Source organism: Carya illinoinensis, chromosome 5 (assembly GCF_018687715.1).
Source record: "Carya illinoinensis cultivar Pawnee chromosome 5, C.illinoinensisPawnee_v1, whole genome shotgun sequence".
Classification (NCBI taxonomy): Eukaryota; Viridiplantae; Streptophyta; class Magnoliopsida; order Fagales; family Juglandaceae; genus Carya; species Carya illinoinensis.
The window spans coordinates 40,545,345-40,562,489 of NC_056756.1; the positions used below are offsets into that span (position 1 = coordinate 40,545,345).

General features: G+C 31.5%; 1 protein-coding gene across 2 annotated transcripts; it reads right to left on the reverse strand.

Moving 5' to 3' along the window:
* Nucleotides 1–1,262: 1,262 nt before the first annotated feature.
* LOC122311315 (8-hydroxygeraniol oxidoreductase-like) lies at nucleotides 1,263–4,932 on the reverse strand. Of its 2 annotated transcripts, XM_043125837.1 has the most exons (8): nucleotides 4,772–4,932; nucleotides 4,487–4,629; nucleotides 4,358–4,395; nucleotides 3,587–3,992; nucleotides 3,031–3,270; nucleotides 2,356–2,514; nucleotides 1,716–1,799; nucleotides 1,263–1,533 (listed from the first exon to the last, which is right to left on the reverse strand). In XM_043125837.1, exons 1-8 carry the CDS (start codon nucleotides 4,809–4,811, stop codon nucleotides 1,423–1,425), a joined length of 1,221 nt encoding a protein of 406 aa, XP_042981771.1. In that variant the 5' UTR covers nucleotides 4,812–4,932; the 3' UTR covers nucleotides 1,263–1,422. The 2 variants fall into 2 exon arrangements, with proteins under 2 accessions (XP_042981771.1, XP_042981772.1); XM_043125838.1 differs by lacking the exon at nucleotides 1,716–1,799.
* Nucleotides 4,933–17,145: the final 12,213 nt, after the last annotated feature.

Sequence of the window (17,145 nt, forward strand, 5' to 3'; positions counted from 1 at the left end):
GGACATGCGAGCAAAAATCCTAGCAAAAGATTTATAGTTGTTGGCAAGTTACTCAGAAGAACTTCCTTCTCACTCTAAGATGCAACTCTCTCTCACTCTTGCAAACCTCTCTTTCTAACAATTGTACTCAGCAATATCTGAGTGTGTGGTGTGAAAATGAGAGAGAACAATTCTAATTTCTCTCTGTTAAAATTGTTGAGCTCTAGTCTCATTGGTCCAAAATTTATTGCAAATCTTCTTTTTCTTTTTAAAAGTTTCAGGTGGCTTATTGGCCCTTGGCCGTACTTGGCCTCTTGATTTACTAAAACCCTAAACAACCAAACTATAATTAAATCATGATTTAGGGAGGTTTGATAGTAAATTGAGATAAAATGATATGAAATATAATGAAAATTTATGAAAATTATAATGAATAGATGATATGAGATGAGTTGGAATGAGTTTTGAATTGAAATCTCTTGATCTTCATACTAATAATTAAATGTAAAAATAAATAATTGCAATTAGATCAATTTCGGATTAAACCCTAACCTCAATTATAAAACTATTTTCACATTCTTTGTATTCAAAAGAGTTTAGGATTGAAACTAGAAAGATCAAAAGGTTATAAATTCAAATTTTTCAAAATTGGAAATTTCCTAGATCTCACTAGTCCCTCGGTCCACCGAACTATGTAGAGTTTGATGGACTTCTCGTCAAGCAAAAAGTGAGAGAAAATATTAAAAGACACAAAGTATCCATTGAGGATTTAAAGAAAAAAAATAAAAGCCATGGCAAAAGTTTGCTGGCCGTATGCATAATGATCAGATTAGTTTATTCTTGTCCCTGTACTGCTTTTCTGTCTCCCCAAACAAAAATTAGATACTCCGATCCGAAACACACAATTCACGAGGTTATCATAAAAATCATGTGTTTGCAACATGTTTGGTGCTGGAAATTCCTTTATACTAAACCTTTCACAAGTCCAAAGTCGAATGTGTTGAAACCTTTAAATACACTATAAGAAAACTACATAGTTATTGTTATTTATTTTCTACAAAAATGATTATTTTATACTAAAACGGGTCTGATTTTAACAGAAAATAGAAAATAAGTGACAACAACTATTCAATTTTCGTTGGGATAACTTAAGTGACGCACCTCGCGCACTAATTAGGGTTAATTATGGCAACGATTATGAAATCGCCGCTATAAATCATATATTGCGGCGATATTTTTAGCAGCATTTAAAAAATCGCTGGGAAAAGACCAGATTCTTGTAGTGATACTTGAAATAAAAGTTTTATATGCTTGCAATTATTGATTAGTGCGGAAGACTATCAACCTGTTTGGTGTCGAAAATTCCTTTATTATCACATGCACGCTAGTTAGCATGCTAGTCAACATGCATCTAGAACGTTAATATTGCTAGACAGGACGTACTCAAAGCTTGATAAGAATCTTCACACAGTCTGGATGCTTCATTAGGTCAAATACTTTATCAGCATCTTCCAGTGAAATTTCGTGACTCAAAAGTTCATCAAGTTGGATTTCCTGCCGATGGGAGCAAAGCAGCATTGATTCAGATCTTGTTAGAATTAATCAGCACGATTAATATTATATGTGGTTTAATTTTAACACATTTTCATATGGAAATTTCAACTTTGAAAGCATAAATCAGTGCCTTATTGCTACCTAAGTGTGAAGATGATAAAAAGTAACCCAATCTCACGTACATGATCACTAGCTGCTATATTGTTTGCTTGGTATTTGGTGTGAGCCTGGTTTTGTTTTATTGTGGCTAGAATTGATGATCCAACCTGATAAGAATTCATTATGATTTTTAAGTGAATTTTCAATGAGGCTTGAGTCATGGAACGCATGCTCAGCCTGATAAATCCAAGTTGAATTGGAGTTTTGCCACATCCGTGCGCGCGTACACACATATATATACATATATATATATATTATATTTGTACAGCTACTCATTGTACTGCAGCATTGTGTATTCGATTTTTAAGAAAATAAAATTCTTTGTAACTTTGTGGACATAATTACATTGCTAAACCATGTAAATCTTGTGTTCATCTGTAATTAATTTAATTTTTGCCTTACTTTTTCATCTTATCGTTCTCAACATTAATCACTACCAAAAGAATAATGGTACATATACAATCTTCACACAATTCAAAATTCCGAATGCAAGTAGGATCGAAAATCATAATATATTTTATGAAGTGGCATTATCACATTGGTTAGTTATTAAATTGTTTGTGAAATAGTTGTATATATATGATTATTCATACCGAAATTCGACCTAAACTTTATAAGAAAAATAATACATATTTATAGCAATTTCTTTAAATAAAAACTCACCTTATTTTTGCATTTGTCGATTATAACAGGTAGGTCAGTTTTGGCTTTGAGCCCTCCAAAAATGGAACCCTTCAACGTTCCACCAAGCAATAGGGGCTGGGAACTGATCTTCACTGTCGGATAATTTCCTGCACCAATTACTATTGCTTGTCCTTTTCCCTTATCATGACCACCAATATTACCAAAGTTAAAAATTAATTATTTTGATTAACAAATTTATAAAATTAATTAACACTTATAACATGAATGAAAATGATACAATTACAATTCTTTTTATTTTGTTAAAAAAAAATTACAATTGTTATATATACAACCCTGCTAAATGAGAGATATTTTTATTAAAAAATTTATAAAAGTAATATCATTTTACATAAATATCTTCAATTTAATATCAAATTATATAAAAATAAAAATAAAAATAAAAAATTATAAAAATATCATAATAAAATAATGCTACGTACAGTTTATAAGTACGTAAATATCATGTAATTATTTAAAAAAATAAAATATATTATTAAAAAATTAATTTTAAAAAATAAAATATACTATTAAAAAATTAATTTTTTAATCTAAATTTTATATTTATTTATTTATTTTTAAATAATTATATAGCAATTATACAATCACAGCGGGATAAGTACCCTTTCTCATCATAATATACAGACATGCATATACCATTTTTATGGCGAGGAGAGATTCATTGATCAAGGGTGGGGCCCCAGTGCACTCAAAGCAATAATCCACACCAGTTCCGTCAGTCAATTCTTTGACCAGCTGGGAAATAGATTTATGATCATATTTATCGGGGTTTAAAAAGTCAGTCATTCCAAAAGCTTTTCCTTTTGTACGTTTCCTCTCATTCTTGTCGATGCCAATTATCCTTGCTGCCCCTTGTTTACTGGCTCCCTCTACGGCCTGCAATATTTTACAAAGGATGATGACCAATTTCCAACAATTCCTTGGATCATGATTACAAATATTAAGAATTAAAATAAAAACACATGCAAGAAGGTTCAACAACTACAGCTTAAAAAGAGGAAGGACGAGAGGAAAGACAAACCCAGCAACCCATATATAAATATATATATAATTAAATAATCTCAAGTTGAATCTTGTTTAATTAAGGTTAACTGATGTATGCGTTGAACCCGAATAACCCTCACACGAACCCCCTAAATTGCATGCAGGGTGCTGATAATTAATCAGCAATAAAAGCAACATTCATACATACCCCTAATCCAACAGCACCAAGACCAAGAACAGCAACACTCGATCCTCGTTCAACCCCAGCTTCCTTCCAAGCAGCTCCAAATCCAGTTGAAAATCCACAGGATAGAAAACTTGCATGAGGCAGATCAATTATGCTGGGATCAATCTTGAGGACGTAGATAGCATCAACAACCATGTACTCAGACCATGTAGAGCAAGAAATGGTGTGGTACAGTCTCTGGCCTCTTGCAGACATTCTCGAAGTGCCATCAGTCATAAGACCACTCAAGGGTATTGGGTATTTTAGGCACAAGTTTGTCTTTCCTGACACACAATTCTCACAGTCTTCGCACTGGGCAACGTAGGTTGGAATGACAAAATCTCCTGCTTTGACATCTGTTACTTCCTCACCCACACTCTCTACCACACTGCGATCACATATATATATATATAGTATATTTTTAACACGGGGTGAGCTATTTAGTATAAATCTATTAATTTGCAAACTTTTTTTTTTATTGGCACACAAAGCGGACACGTTTGTAATTCATATGAAAAAAAATTAATTTAGTAAAATTCTTGCACATCCTAAAACTGTATATAATTTTATTTCTAGAATAAAAATAACATAATTAATCAAACTAGCTAACACTGTGCAATGACTTTTTCCTATTAAAAAACGAAAATATTACAAGATGATCAAAGGTCGATCGTTTCTACAATCAGTAGAACTTTGACGCAAGTACTGGAGAAGATGGAGACAGTTAATTACAAACTAGGCCAGAGAGCTTACCCGACACCTTCATGTCCTAAAACTCGAGGGAAAGCAGGCTGCAGAACAAGAAGGAAAAATGTCAAACCCTCTAGCCCAATGCATGGAAAAGTTTAAAAAACCAAGAACTATTAAGGCAAGGATGCTCACAGCTGGAAAGCCGTCGGTGTATAACAAGTCTGTGTGACAAACACTGGCATACAGGATTTTGACGCGAACTTCAGTTGATTTTGGAGGCTCTATTTTTATCTCTTCCAACTTCAACGCTTCCCCAATTCCCCAACACACCACAGCTTTCGCCACCAATTGGACAAATAAAAAATAAAAAAATATAATATTATGAGATAAATTATTATACCCATGTATAATATAATGAATGATCTTCTCTTCTGCAACGTCTGCACATGTAAAAGTAAAATATTAAAAATAGGATACCTTTGCATGTTATGACCTTTGAGTCGCTCAGCTTCGACATCTTCTCCAGCAATTTATAATATCAGATTTTATCAAAACGAATTCGGCTTTGTATATATATATCTGTCTTTCTCTAACAGTACTGCGTGCGTTTGGATTTGAGTTCCTTGCGCCTCTGTTTCCTCCTTAAATAGTGTCATCCAATAACAACATAAATATTGAGATGGGTTGTTAGGCAATTGGGCATCTAAATATTGTATGGACGTACTTGCATATGATAATAATAATAATAATAAAGTAATTTATAATAAAAAAATTAGAAAAAGAAAAGAAAGAAAGACAGGAACAAGGAACTGCAGTGATCTACTTCACATGAATGCATTAATTATCAGTCTCTTTTACAAAAGCGCCCAATCAATTATGTATACACATACTGCTGTGTACTTAATTTCCAATAAGCACCGCTGGTGGAATAAAAGTTTTAAAAAAAAATAAAAATGGATGTGATATATGATGTGTAGAGATAATAAGTAGTAAAACTCTTTAACAAAATATAGGGCCATGTGCCCACCAAAATCAAGATCGTGGAACCGAAGAGATGATTTTATAGCTTAAAAGTAAAAGTATTGTAAAAAGATTTTATAAAATTAAATTTATAAATTGACGTGGATTTATTTAATACATTAAATCTAATTTATAATAAAAGTAAGTTAATTTGTGACTTTAATTTTGTATTTTTATAACTGAAGTATTTTTTAAAATATATATATATATATATATATATCTATTTAGTTCAATTCTAGATCTTTAGTTTTCCCAATGGTCTTACACAGCAAGATCATTGAAAAATTAAATAATCTTGAAATAAATAAGAGTAAAACGTCACTGTAAATGGATAAAATTGATGTATTATAGGGAGAAAATAAGTAAACTTTTCTCGTATCTTGCCATGCATCTTGTCCACCTATTTTTTGAAGGGAAATTTCTAATAAAGATAAGCCAAAACCTTACGTATAACATACAAAGAACATTATAATATTGTATAAACAAAGAACATTGAATAAAATATCATTTATTCAATAAATACACACAAATATTTTGCACCTACTTGCATACTTCATTTCACTAAAAAGGGAGAGGCAAGCATCTCTCCTTGAGCCCTTTCCTGCCTTTGGTTTTCAGTCTGCACCTTCAGATTCTTTTAGCTTGAAAAATTAATTTTGGAATTTTCCACCCATGTATCCGTTGTCAAGTCTTTGATCAAGACCTCCTCTTTCACGCCATTGGTGTTGTATATAGATCTTGTAATTTGTTTAATTTTTTGCTAGCGGAATAATTTGTTAAAACAGTTATTTTATATTATAAGAAAGTGACAGTTAATCATATTAATGTCGTGCATAAAAAATATATAAAAATGATTGAATATAAAATTTTTATTTTAATAATCAATTACCTCTCCTCATTAATGCCTAATTAGGATTGGCATGAGGGCCACAAGGCTAGTGGATATTTTTTTTTAAAGTAATATTTTACCCATTTTATTATTAAAATAACAAGTAGTTTTTTTAAAATCTTATTATTTAATGGTCCCTTAAAAAGTACTATTCCTAGTTAATTATCTACCTTCATAACTATTTCCAACTATAAAGTCAAAATATAGGATTGGCAAGCTATGAAACAGGCCGCTATTTATGAAAGGGTGGTGCTAGAGTCACTAATAGTCGGTGTAATTTTTTTTTTTTAATGTATTTTTTAAAAAATATATAAAAAAATAAAAAACACAATACTAAAATATAAACAAACAAAAATCCTTAAAAAAATGGTACACTTTTTTGATAGAAGGGTGCTAAATTTTTCTTGGTGGATCAATATCTCTCAAACTTTTGTCCAAATTTTTAAGAATTAAAACGAAAAAGAATTAAACAGATAAAGTAAATCATGCAAAATTAAGCATATATTTAGAATAAATATAAGAAATGGCTCTCTCTCTCTCTCTCCCCCCTACATGCCTATCAATATTCATGTGGGTCTCAACCGGACTAATTAGAAATGAATTATTATGTCGTTTATTAGTGAGAAATAATATTTGTAATTATGAAATATAATCATTGAATAATTTATTGAAAAAAATAAATAAATATAAAATTTATATAAAAAAATTAGTTTTTTAATAATAAATTATAATCTTTTTAAAAATAATCAAACGATAGTTCCCTATTTCACGACTGAATTACTCTTTATTATTTATTGGGAGATTTAATGTATGATGTTGTTATGTAATTATTCGAAAAATAGATGTAATCTGGTGATCAAGCGACAACCGACGAGAGGATCATAAAGAGCGTTGATAAGGCTAAGCGTTAATTAATAATATTATTCTTATTCACCGTTTTGCCTTTATAAACGGCTGAAAAATACTCCTCTATAGAATTCATGTGTACGTGCACCTGAGTTATTTACGGGAAAATAACGTATAAAACTTAGTAATTGAATGACCCATAATATATATTTTAAGATGATACTTAGTAAATCTATTCATCATTTATTTTTTTATCATTCTCTCACCATTTTATGATGTGATATTAAATTATAAGTTTAGAAATAAAATATAATAAATAATTTTTAATTATTTAATGTCACATTATGAAATTTTGATAAAATGATGAGAATTAGAATAATGAGTAGTATTTACTCATATTTTAATTGATCTCAATATCGATTTTTTCTTTTCTTTTTTTAAGATTGTGGTTTCACGTATGGAAAATATTATTATGCCTCCTAACTAGTTTATAACTTTCACGTTGTCCTATTTTAAAAATAGAGAGAATTTAGAATTTTAGTTTTCATCTTTTTATGTTTTCAAATACTATTTTATTTTGAATATTATTTTTTTTAATACACCATGTGTCACCACAATATGATGCTATGTGTCACGTGCCAAATAGGATTTTAGAAATGAATAATTTTATTTATCATTTTCACACATTATATACTATACCTATTTTAATTTTTTTTTAATTTTTCGTATAATAAATATGTAGTTGTATAGATGATAGATTGAACAACTGATTTTTCTTTTGCGGCATTATTTTAATTGCTGAAAAAGGTTTTGCTAGAAATTGTATTTAGCCTAGAGAACTGCTATACAAAAGCTGCATATATACACCCCACACCAAGTTAGTGCTTGCCAACGTGCCCTTTTTTTTTTTTTTTTTTTTTTTTTTTAAATAAAACTTAAACCCATTGTTTCTGAACCAAGCCCACCTTCTGCTTTTTCTCTCTCTAAATCCATTGTTTTACTTAAAATTGATAGAAAGCAAATCCATCGTTTTTATTTTCAGAAAATGAGAAGAAGCTTATCTGAACTTAAGCGCTTCTTTGAGATGTTGGTTTTGATTTAGTTCACTTTCTTTGGCTAAGTATTGTGGATTATTAGATTTGGTTCTTTTTACCTTTTCGGTTTCCTTGTTTGAGGTTTGACAGCGAAGAATGAGAAGTAAATGGAGAAAAACAAATGTCGCACTACGTCTCAATCTCTGTATGTTTGTCTAGAGATATGGCTACTTCATGAAGTGGGAAGTAAATGGAGTAAACGAGAACACAAACTTCACAAAGAGTGAATCTGCGGGATTTTGAGGGATGGTGTTGAGGGAGGATTTTTCTCAAATTTTGAAGGATGTCGACGGGATACAGGGATTTGACAGAGGGATTTTCTTTAGGGCATGCAGAGAACCAAATTTCTACAAATTCTAACATATGTTTCGATCATCCCAATTTCTGCAAACCTCTCCCCGTGTTCCCTCCCTTGTTTTATAAACACAACAGCTCTCTCTCTCTCTCTCTCTCTCTCTCTCTCTCTCTCTCTCTCTCTCTCATCTGCAAATTCTCAATGATATAAAAAAAAATATACTTTGTTTTGCTCTCTTCAGAACAAGAAAAATGGTGGGTGTGTTAAAGAGGACTTTTTTCACAGATAGAGGGAGAGAAGGAGGAGGGAGGGGGGAGGGCAAAGAGGGAAGTGGATTCGGAGGGAGAGCAAAGAAGTCGGGAAGGGAGAGAAGAGATAGGAAAGTGGATTCGCAAGATTAGACCGTTTTCACCTAAACCCAGTTTGCCACATCAGCTGGTATGTGGAGTTGGAGAAGAGATCGGCTTTGGAGTAGATTTTCTATTTAGGCTAACATATAACACATTTGAGGGGGATCTATTATCGCAAATATGCACGTAGAAGGAAAAGTATTAGCGACAAGTTTTACTTGCCGCAAATAGTCTTGTATAGGAAAGTCATTAACAATTTCAATATAAAAATGAAAACCATTATAAAAATTTATATAAGTAATGAATATATTGCCAATACAAAAATTCCATTTGTAGTCATTTTTATACTCTTTTACACACTTCACTAATATGATTGATTGAATATTAAAACAAATTAACGCAATTAATTACATTAGTGGAGTGTGCAAAAATACGTACAAGTAACTATATGTATCATTACTCTTGCAAATAATACATTAAATACAGGACAATTAACAAAACTCAAAATGGTTTAAATAAAGGGAAAATGATAGGAGAACTTAGGGGTGTAACCGGTCTGGTTTGGTTAGATTTTGGGAAAAATTTAGGATCGAACCGTTATGCACCGGTTTTGCATTTTTCAAAACCGATTATGCACCGATTACCCTCCTAAATCGGTAGTCCGGTTTTACCGGTTTTAATTTACTATATATTGTATATAATATTATAATGATAATATATTGTAGTATATTTTAATATATATTATAATTGTATTATAAACTATGATGATATATTATAATATATAGTGATATAGTATTAGTATAACTATTAATATGCACTATATAATATTAGTATAACTATTAATACAATAAACAAAATGATATAAGATTTTAAAATTTAATATTATATTAATTAATAATTTATCATATAATAGAAAACTATTTTATATATAGTTATATATTATATATAAATATTATATACAATATAAAAAATTAAAAAATATATATATAAACCGGTTCGGTTTTATAAAAAGAAAAATCGGAACCGGATCGATTTTGACCGGTTTTAAGAAAAATAAAATCGATACCGGATCTAACCAAACTCGAGACTGGATTGATCCCATCGGTTTGGTCCAGTCTAGTCCGGTTTACCAATTTATAGATTTTTTTTTTTTACACCCCTAGGGGAACCGAAAGTGGTGCCCAATTTGATCATTCTGTATTTTTTTTATTTAAATGATTAAAAAATTATTATTCTTGAATATTTTTTTAAAAATATTTAAAAAAAAATTATAGTACAATTGTAACATTATTTTCGACTCCCTAGCATTGTCCTTAGATAGGGTACATACACAGTATAGCATTACTTATTTTTATCTTGATACTTGCATTTGGTATAATGATATAGTTATAGTTTAAGGGTGTGAAGTTCTCATTTTAATAAATAAAAAAAAGTAAGGTTTATTATTAAATTTTTTTTTGTAAAAATAATTATATAAAGCTTGCATATCTTAATACTGCAAATATTATTTCTCTCATATTTATAAAATATAATAAAAATAAGATAGTAGTATAATATGTAAAGAGTAATACTATATATAATTATAAATTATGTAATTTTTATGTATTATTTTTTTTAAAAAATAATAATCTGTTATTAAAAAATTAATTTTTTTTTATATAAATCTGATATTTATTAAAAAAAACGTACGATACTAATATAACTCATGATTTTAAATGTCATTTCTGTTGCATAGGTTGAACGAACCCTTACCAAATACTAACATACTTGTGGAAACAAGCTACCAGAAATCTACCGTACTGTACGTGATAAAAGAGGTGAAATAAAGTGGTTTTGGAAATGGAACAAAATAATTAAAAATAAATAAATAATGTCTGCTTGGAAAAATAAATAAATAAATAAAATAAATAATGTCTGCTACAGTTTAGTGCTTTCTACTTAGAATTCAAAATGGGAACTTAGATCCAATCCAATTGAAAAAGTTGAGTGGGTACCCCCCGCACCGCTTCACCTACCGAATAATTTAATAAGGAAAACACTAAAGTCACCGGCCCAATTTTTTTTTTTTTAATTTTTTTTCCTTAATGATTAATAATTTTTTTTAATATTATTATAATTTTTTTATATGTTTTTAAAATATTTAAAACTATTAAAAAATGATTTGAAAAAAAAAAACAAAAAAGCAAAAATTTTTTTTTGCTTAACGGTGGCAGGAGCCACTTGTAACACCATCTATTTAACAAGGAAAATGATAGGAATCCCGTTGGGAGATTCCGTTCATTTGTCATGCTCTTTTTTTTTTTTGTTTTGAAATTTTTTTTACAGAAAATTTAAGAAAATGTTGTTTAATTATATTGTAAATTTTATTATTTTTTCAAAATATTTAAAAGTGTTAAAAAAATGATTTAAAAAAATTATTTAAAAGTGTTTTTTTCTTACTTTTTTGATATCATTCTTTAACATTTTTAAATATTTTAAAAAAATGAATAAAATTTACAATATAATTAAATATAATTTTCTTAATTTTTTATAAAAAAATTAAAAAAAAAATATTAACGAAACAAGTTAACGGGATCCTGACATTGTCCATTTAACAAAGGATGTCTCCCTAAATCAACTGTCAGACATTACAGAACTAATACTGACACACTACCTTCGGCTTCACCAGTACTCAACCACCATTGGCGCTACTTTTTCTTTTTCTTAAAGGCCTCAATAATTTATATTAACATGTCACATTTTGACTAATTATTTCTATCAACTTGGAAAGGATGGGGTTAACTGGCGAGAATCTTATGAGCAGCTAAAGGAAATATTTTATATTTTATTATAAGTCAGTGTATAGTCTGTAGAGTATATATAGTAAAGTATTTACCTAATATAATTTAATTTAAAAGATAAATTTAAAATTTGAATTTTTTAAATAAAATCTTACCGGATAAATTTTGTAGATGATGTGTTCTACACACCAACTTGACTTGAGAATAGCATATCTCTTACTGAAGAGTTGAACTAACATGTGGAATGATCACTTAAATTCAAAACATACTGATGAGAAAATAAGGGTAATAGATCATGATAACAATCGCTACAACTCATTGGGAATTTGTATAATTGTTAACACTAGATAAATTGTATTTCAGGTGCTGTAAATGAGATAAATGAGATAGAGGTTATCTCCTCGTTGTTATTCTTCCTTTATAAATTCAATACAATGATAGAGTTTTGCCATAGATTAACTATTTATCACCACCCCACACGCTATATCTATGTAGATTTTATTTTATTTTATTTTTTTTATTAATGCCGAAATGCTATTTCTCCTTAGGCGTCCTGCCTATTTGGGATTGACTTTGAAAACTTAAAAAGTACTTTTAATTGTTTAAAAGCTCTTTAAAAAGAAAAAAAATAATATATTTGATAAATTTATAAAAAATACTTTAATCACTTAAAAAAGTTGAAAGTCTACTTTTAAAAAAAAATATCAAATTGAAATTTTTATCGAAAAGCTCGTATAGATAACTATATATTTTTAAAAAATTAATGTAGATAACTATAAAAGTACTTTAGATACATATTTATTAAACAGTAAATAGCTTTTGAAGTATAGAACTTATTATTTAAGTTATAAATTATAAATCCTAAAATTATAAAGTATATTTCCCACCAATCTCAAACATGCACTTCTTCTCTCCCTTAACCTTTCGCTACCACTCTCGAAGTGTTGCAGGATGTTATAACTTCCTCCACCCCTAACAAAAATCCAACCACACACGAACAAGAACAAGAGCACAAAAATTTCAATCAACTAAAGACTTGTAGACTCTGAGCACGATTTCTTCAGGAACTTGGGTTTCAGATTGATCTTTCGCTTCCTTCCCATCCTTTCTTTCCTCCGTTTTCTTTTCCTCTTTCTTTTCTTTCGCCGGATTCTCGAACTGTTTCTCTCTTCTTTCTTCTCCTCCTCTGGCTTTTTTTCCTCTATTTTCTTCTCCTCCAGTTTCTTTTCCTCCTAAACAAGCACCCGATATCAAAACCCAGAGAAACAAACGTAAAAGCAACGAAAAACTAAACCAGAAATGGAAAATAGAAGTAAGATTAAAAAACGATTATATGGCTTCTTCAAGATCTCAGCCCATTAGTTTACTGCTGCTTCTCTCTTGGCCTATAGGTTGGTGCGTTGGTGGAAGAAGCAAGGGGGAAATCAGAAAGAAGAGGAAGAAGGGACAACGCAGAACCGGTTCACTCAATTGCCACGTAGGGTGTGGGTTGTGGGGTTTGGCAGACAGGCTGATGATCAGGAGATTTTCTGAAGCTGCAAAATTGGGCAAATCATCATCAAACACTTCATCTAATATGGTAACAGATAAATCATAAGACCAACCTCTCCCTCTTGGCTTCCCAGCAATCATCTCTCACTCAATCACAATCATCCATCAAATCCTCCACCTCCTCCCTATCTAATCTCAACCATGCTATCCATGCCAAATTGACCCACACCACTTATCTCTTATTGCACGCTCATTTGGTTCCATATTTTCTTTGAAGGCCGACAATTTTTTTGGCTATATTGATGGCACTCTACATTGCTCGCCTTAGTTTCAACCTATCATTGATGTAAATTAGGAGGATGCTTCATAATTAGTAGAGATATTTTAATTAATAATGATCTTTTTCTAATTATTATTTTCTAGTTTTATTTTATCTGCAACTGTTATTTCCTAATTAGATTAGTATTCTATTTTGTTAGCTATTTAAGAATCAATGATGTATAATTAAAGCGAATTTTCGGAATGATTAATGAAATTGCATATTTGATCCTGAGAAGCACCAACTTCCTGGTTCAACCTTACGTCAGCATGAAGCTTGGTAAAACTCCCCGGAGGAAATCGCTCCGATCTTAAATGAATAAGAGCCATATCACCCATATTGAATTGCCTATCTTTGCGCCTTACTACCATTAGCACCATAGCTTCATCATGTATGACTTGAGAAAATTGACGCATGTTCAAAATTGGGACAGCTTCATTTTTGTCACAAATTCTGAGATCTGCAAAGGATCCAAAACAAATTTCTTACCTTTAAAATTAAATGAGTAAGTGTTAGTATACCCATCATAGGAAACCCTTAGATCATAGAGCCATGGACGCCACAATAACATGTGACAAACGGTCATAGGGATCACGTCGCACTAGGTCTCATCCACATATTTTTTTTCCCAATGAAAATTTAACCAAACATCGTTGCTTCACTAAGACTGAGTTGTCTTCATGCACCCAATTGATCCGATAAGGAGTATGATGCTTCTCAATCTTCAGCCCCAAACATTCTACGGCAGTTTCAGAAATCACATTCATGCCGCAACTAGGTAAATCCAATGCACCCAAGTGTTCTTCTTCATCGTGACTACCCCCATCGGTCTCCTCTTCCTCTGTTTCTTCAACAACGTCCATTACCAATAATTCTTTTTCACATATGAAGGGCTAACTTTTTATCTCTTGTAGGACACACAACAACATAGTGTCCAAAACATTTACATTTATAACATTGTGGCCCTTCACTGGTAGCTTTTACTTTTCCTTTCTGGTCTCCAATCACCATGCCCATAGGTTGATCTTTTAGCAATGGTGGCTGTTGGAATGAAGGCATTGTGACACGTTCTGGTCTTGGATATGTTGATATCGTTTTCCTCCTAACCGAGGCCCCCATTTGTTTCTCAATATGTAGTGCCAATTGATATGCGTATTATACATTGATTAAACGTGTAGTCAACATCTCCTTGCGTAGATCATTATGTAATCCGATGCGGTATCAAGCTAAAGTTTGATGTTCGGTCTTCACAATCTTGCTACGGACAGTCAACTCATGGAAGCGGTCCGTAAATTGTTCAATACTCAATGACCTTTGCCTAGTTGTAACATCTCTTTGAACATCATTTGCTCATAATTAATGGGCAAATATTTTTCCTTCAGTCGCTTTTTCATCTACTCCTAGTTAGAAATTGCTAGGGGTCGGGTACAACGTATTTGTTTTTCCACACTTCCCCACCATGCTCGTGCATGCCCCTTCAATTTCATCTGAACATAAAGAACCTTTCGATCCTCTAATACAACAAACCAATTGAAATAATCCTCAATAGCCATTAAATAGTCTTCAACATCATTGGGCTCTAATTTTCCATAAAAATCTAGCACATCAACCTTCATCCTCTTAATTAGTTCATCAAGAGGTTGATAATCTGTGCCATGTCCACCACGACGTCGGTAAAAATTTTGTCTATGACGTCGGATTCAAGGCTGACAATCCTCAAACTCTTAGTTTTCTTCATCTTCCCACTATTCATCATCATCTCTATCACTTTCGTCCAATACCTCCCCACGAATTGGGCCATGCCCTCTTCGATTGAAAGGTCTAAACTTCTCTTGAGCTTGATGCTTATCCATGGCATCTAATCAATGAGTGAGTTGCTCTAAAACTATGACGATTTGATTGATTTGTTGCTATAAATTGGGCTATTCTGTGTTTTGGTTGTTCAAATTTTGGTTATTTGGATTTTGGTTATTTGTCATGGCGTTCGAAGTACCACGATGGGTTATAGACATGGGGTGCTAAGCTCCTTAAGGAAGAAACCTTCCTCTGATGCCAAAATTGGTGCCAACTTCCTAGTTCAACCTCGCGTCAATGCCAAGAAGAGAAAAGTACAGAATCTTTCTTTATAAAGTTGGAATCTCTTCAAGAAAATAAATTAATAGGTTTTTTATGTCTCACCAAGCTAGTCCCTTCTCAGGATCAAACATGTAATTTCATTAATCATTTCAAAAAGTCCCTTTAATTGTACATCATTAATTCTTAAATAGCCAACAAAATAGAATACTAATCTAACTAGAAAATAGCAATTGTAGATAGAATAAAACTAGAAAATACTAATCTAACTAAGAAATAACAATTAGAAAAAAAATAATTATTAATTAAAATATCTCCATTAATTATGGAGCATCCTCCTAATTTGTATCAATCACCTCTACCATTAACAATTTTGACAACCTCATGACCAATCTTGTCTATACCACTTGGTTTCAATAGGACAAACTGATATCAAATGGCATGTCCTCTACATTGATTAAAGAAGTTCTTGGTCACGTTTTTGGTCTCCAGGCCTCTCGTGAGTTCGGCCCACTTTGGAAAGAATTCTCTTCTCAGTCAAAAGCCCGTGAGGTCACTTCCGCCTTCATCTTGCAACTCTGAAGAAAGGCTTCCTATCTATTGCCGACTACTTCCACAAAGCTTAAACATAGGCACATACATTAGCTGTCATTGATGAACCTCTCAAAGATTGAAAGCTTCTTTCCTACATCTCGGCTCTAATGATAACTCTTTAGCCACCTTTATCACAACTCAAATAGATCCCATATGTGTTGATGAACTCCATGGTCATCTTCTTACTCATAGTCAACACCTTGAACACACTTTTTCTATCGATCTATATCAAACCAGTGTCGATGTGGGTCAGCATAACAATCATACCAACAAAAACCAATGATTCTACATCTCAATTTCCACCTTTAAATCGTCCCACCTATCAGGTTTGCCTCAATCTTGGACATACTACAACAAATTGGTATCATCGATGTGACCATGGCTTCCAGTGTGAGAATCAACCTCCATCTGCCCACTACACTTCTTAATCTCAAGCACCTGATCTCAATTGGTACCCTAACATTCGTTCCACCAATCACCTAACAAATGACTTAGCCAAACTCAATGTGCAAGCTGAAAAATGCCATGGTCCAAATCAAGTACAAGTTGGAAATGGTTAAGGTTTGGACATTATTTACTTTGGTTCAACTCATCTTCCCGAACCTTTTCTGTACAATATTACATGTGCCTCATTAAAAAAATATATATATATTTCAATTAATCAGTTTACTGACTAAAATCACACATGATTCATTGAATTTCATCCATCTTTTCTTATTGTCAAGAACTTTCACACAAGGAATCTACTATTGTAAGGCCCAATAAAAGGTGCTCTCTACCTTTGGCCTTTATCCTCAACCTTTTCTAGTATTGCTTGTGTTGGTGAATGTGTTTCTTTCTCATAATGGCATCATCGTCGATTCGTCTAAGCCATCCTGCATTCAACACCGTTCGTCGAGTGTTGTCCTCTTTCAAACTTCCAATGTTCGGCAATAAAGTCCCTTCTCACACAGGGTAATCATTTTCATAACTCTTATTTAATGAATGAACTCATGTCATTAAGTGCATTTGATGAGATTGACGTACATAAGACTTAAATCTCATGTCAGTTTTTAATTTCACACGACTAGTGATAAAATTATGTTTTTTTTCTTATAAGA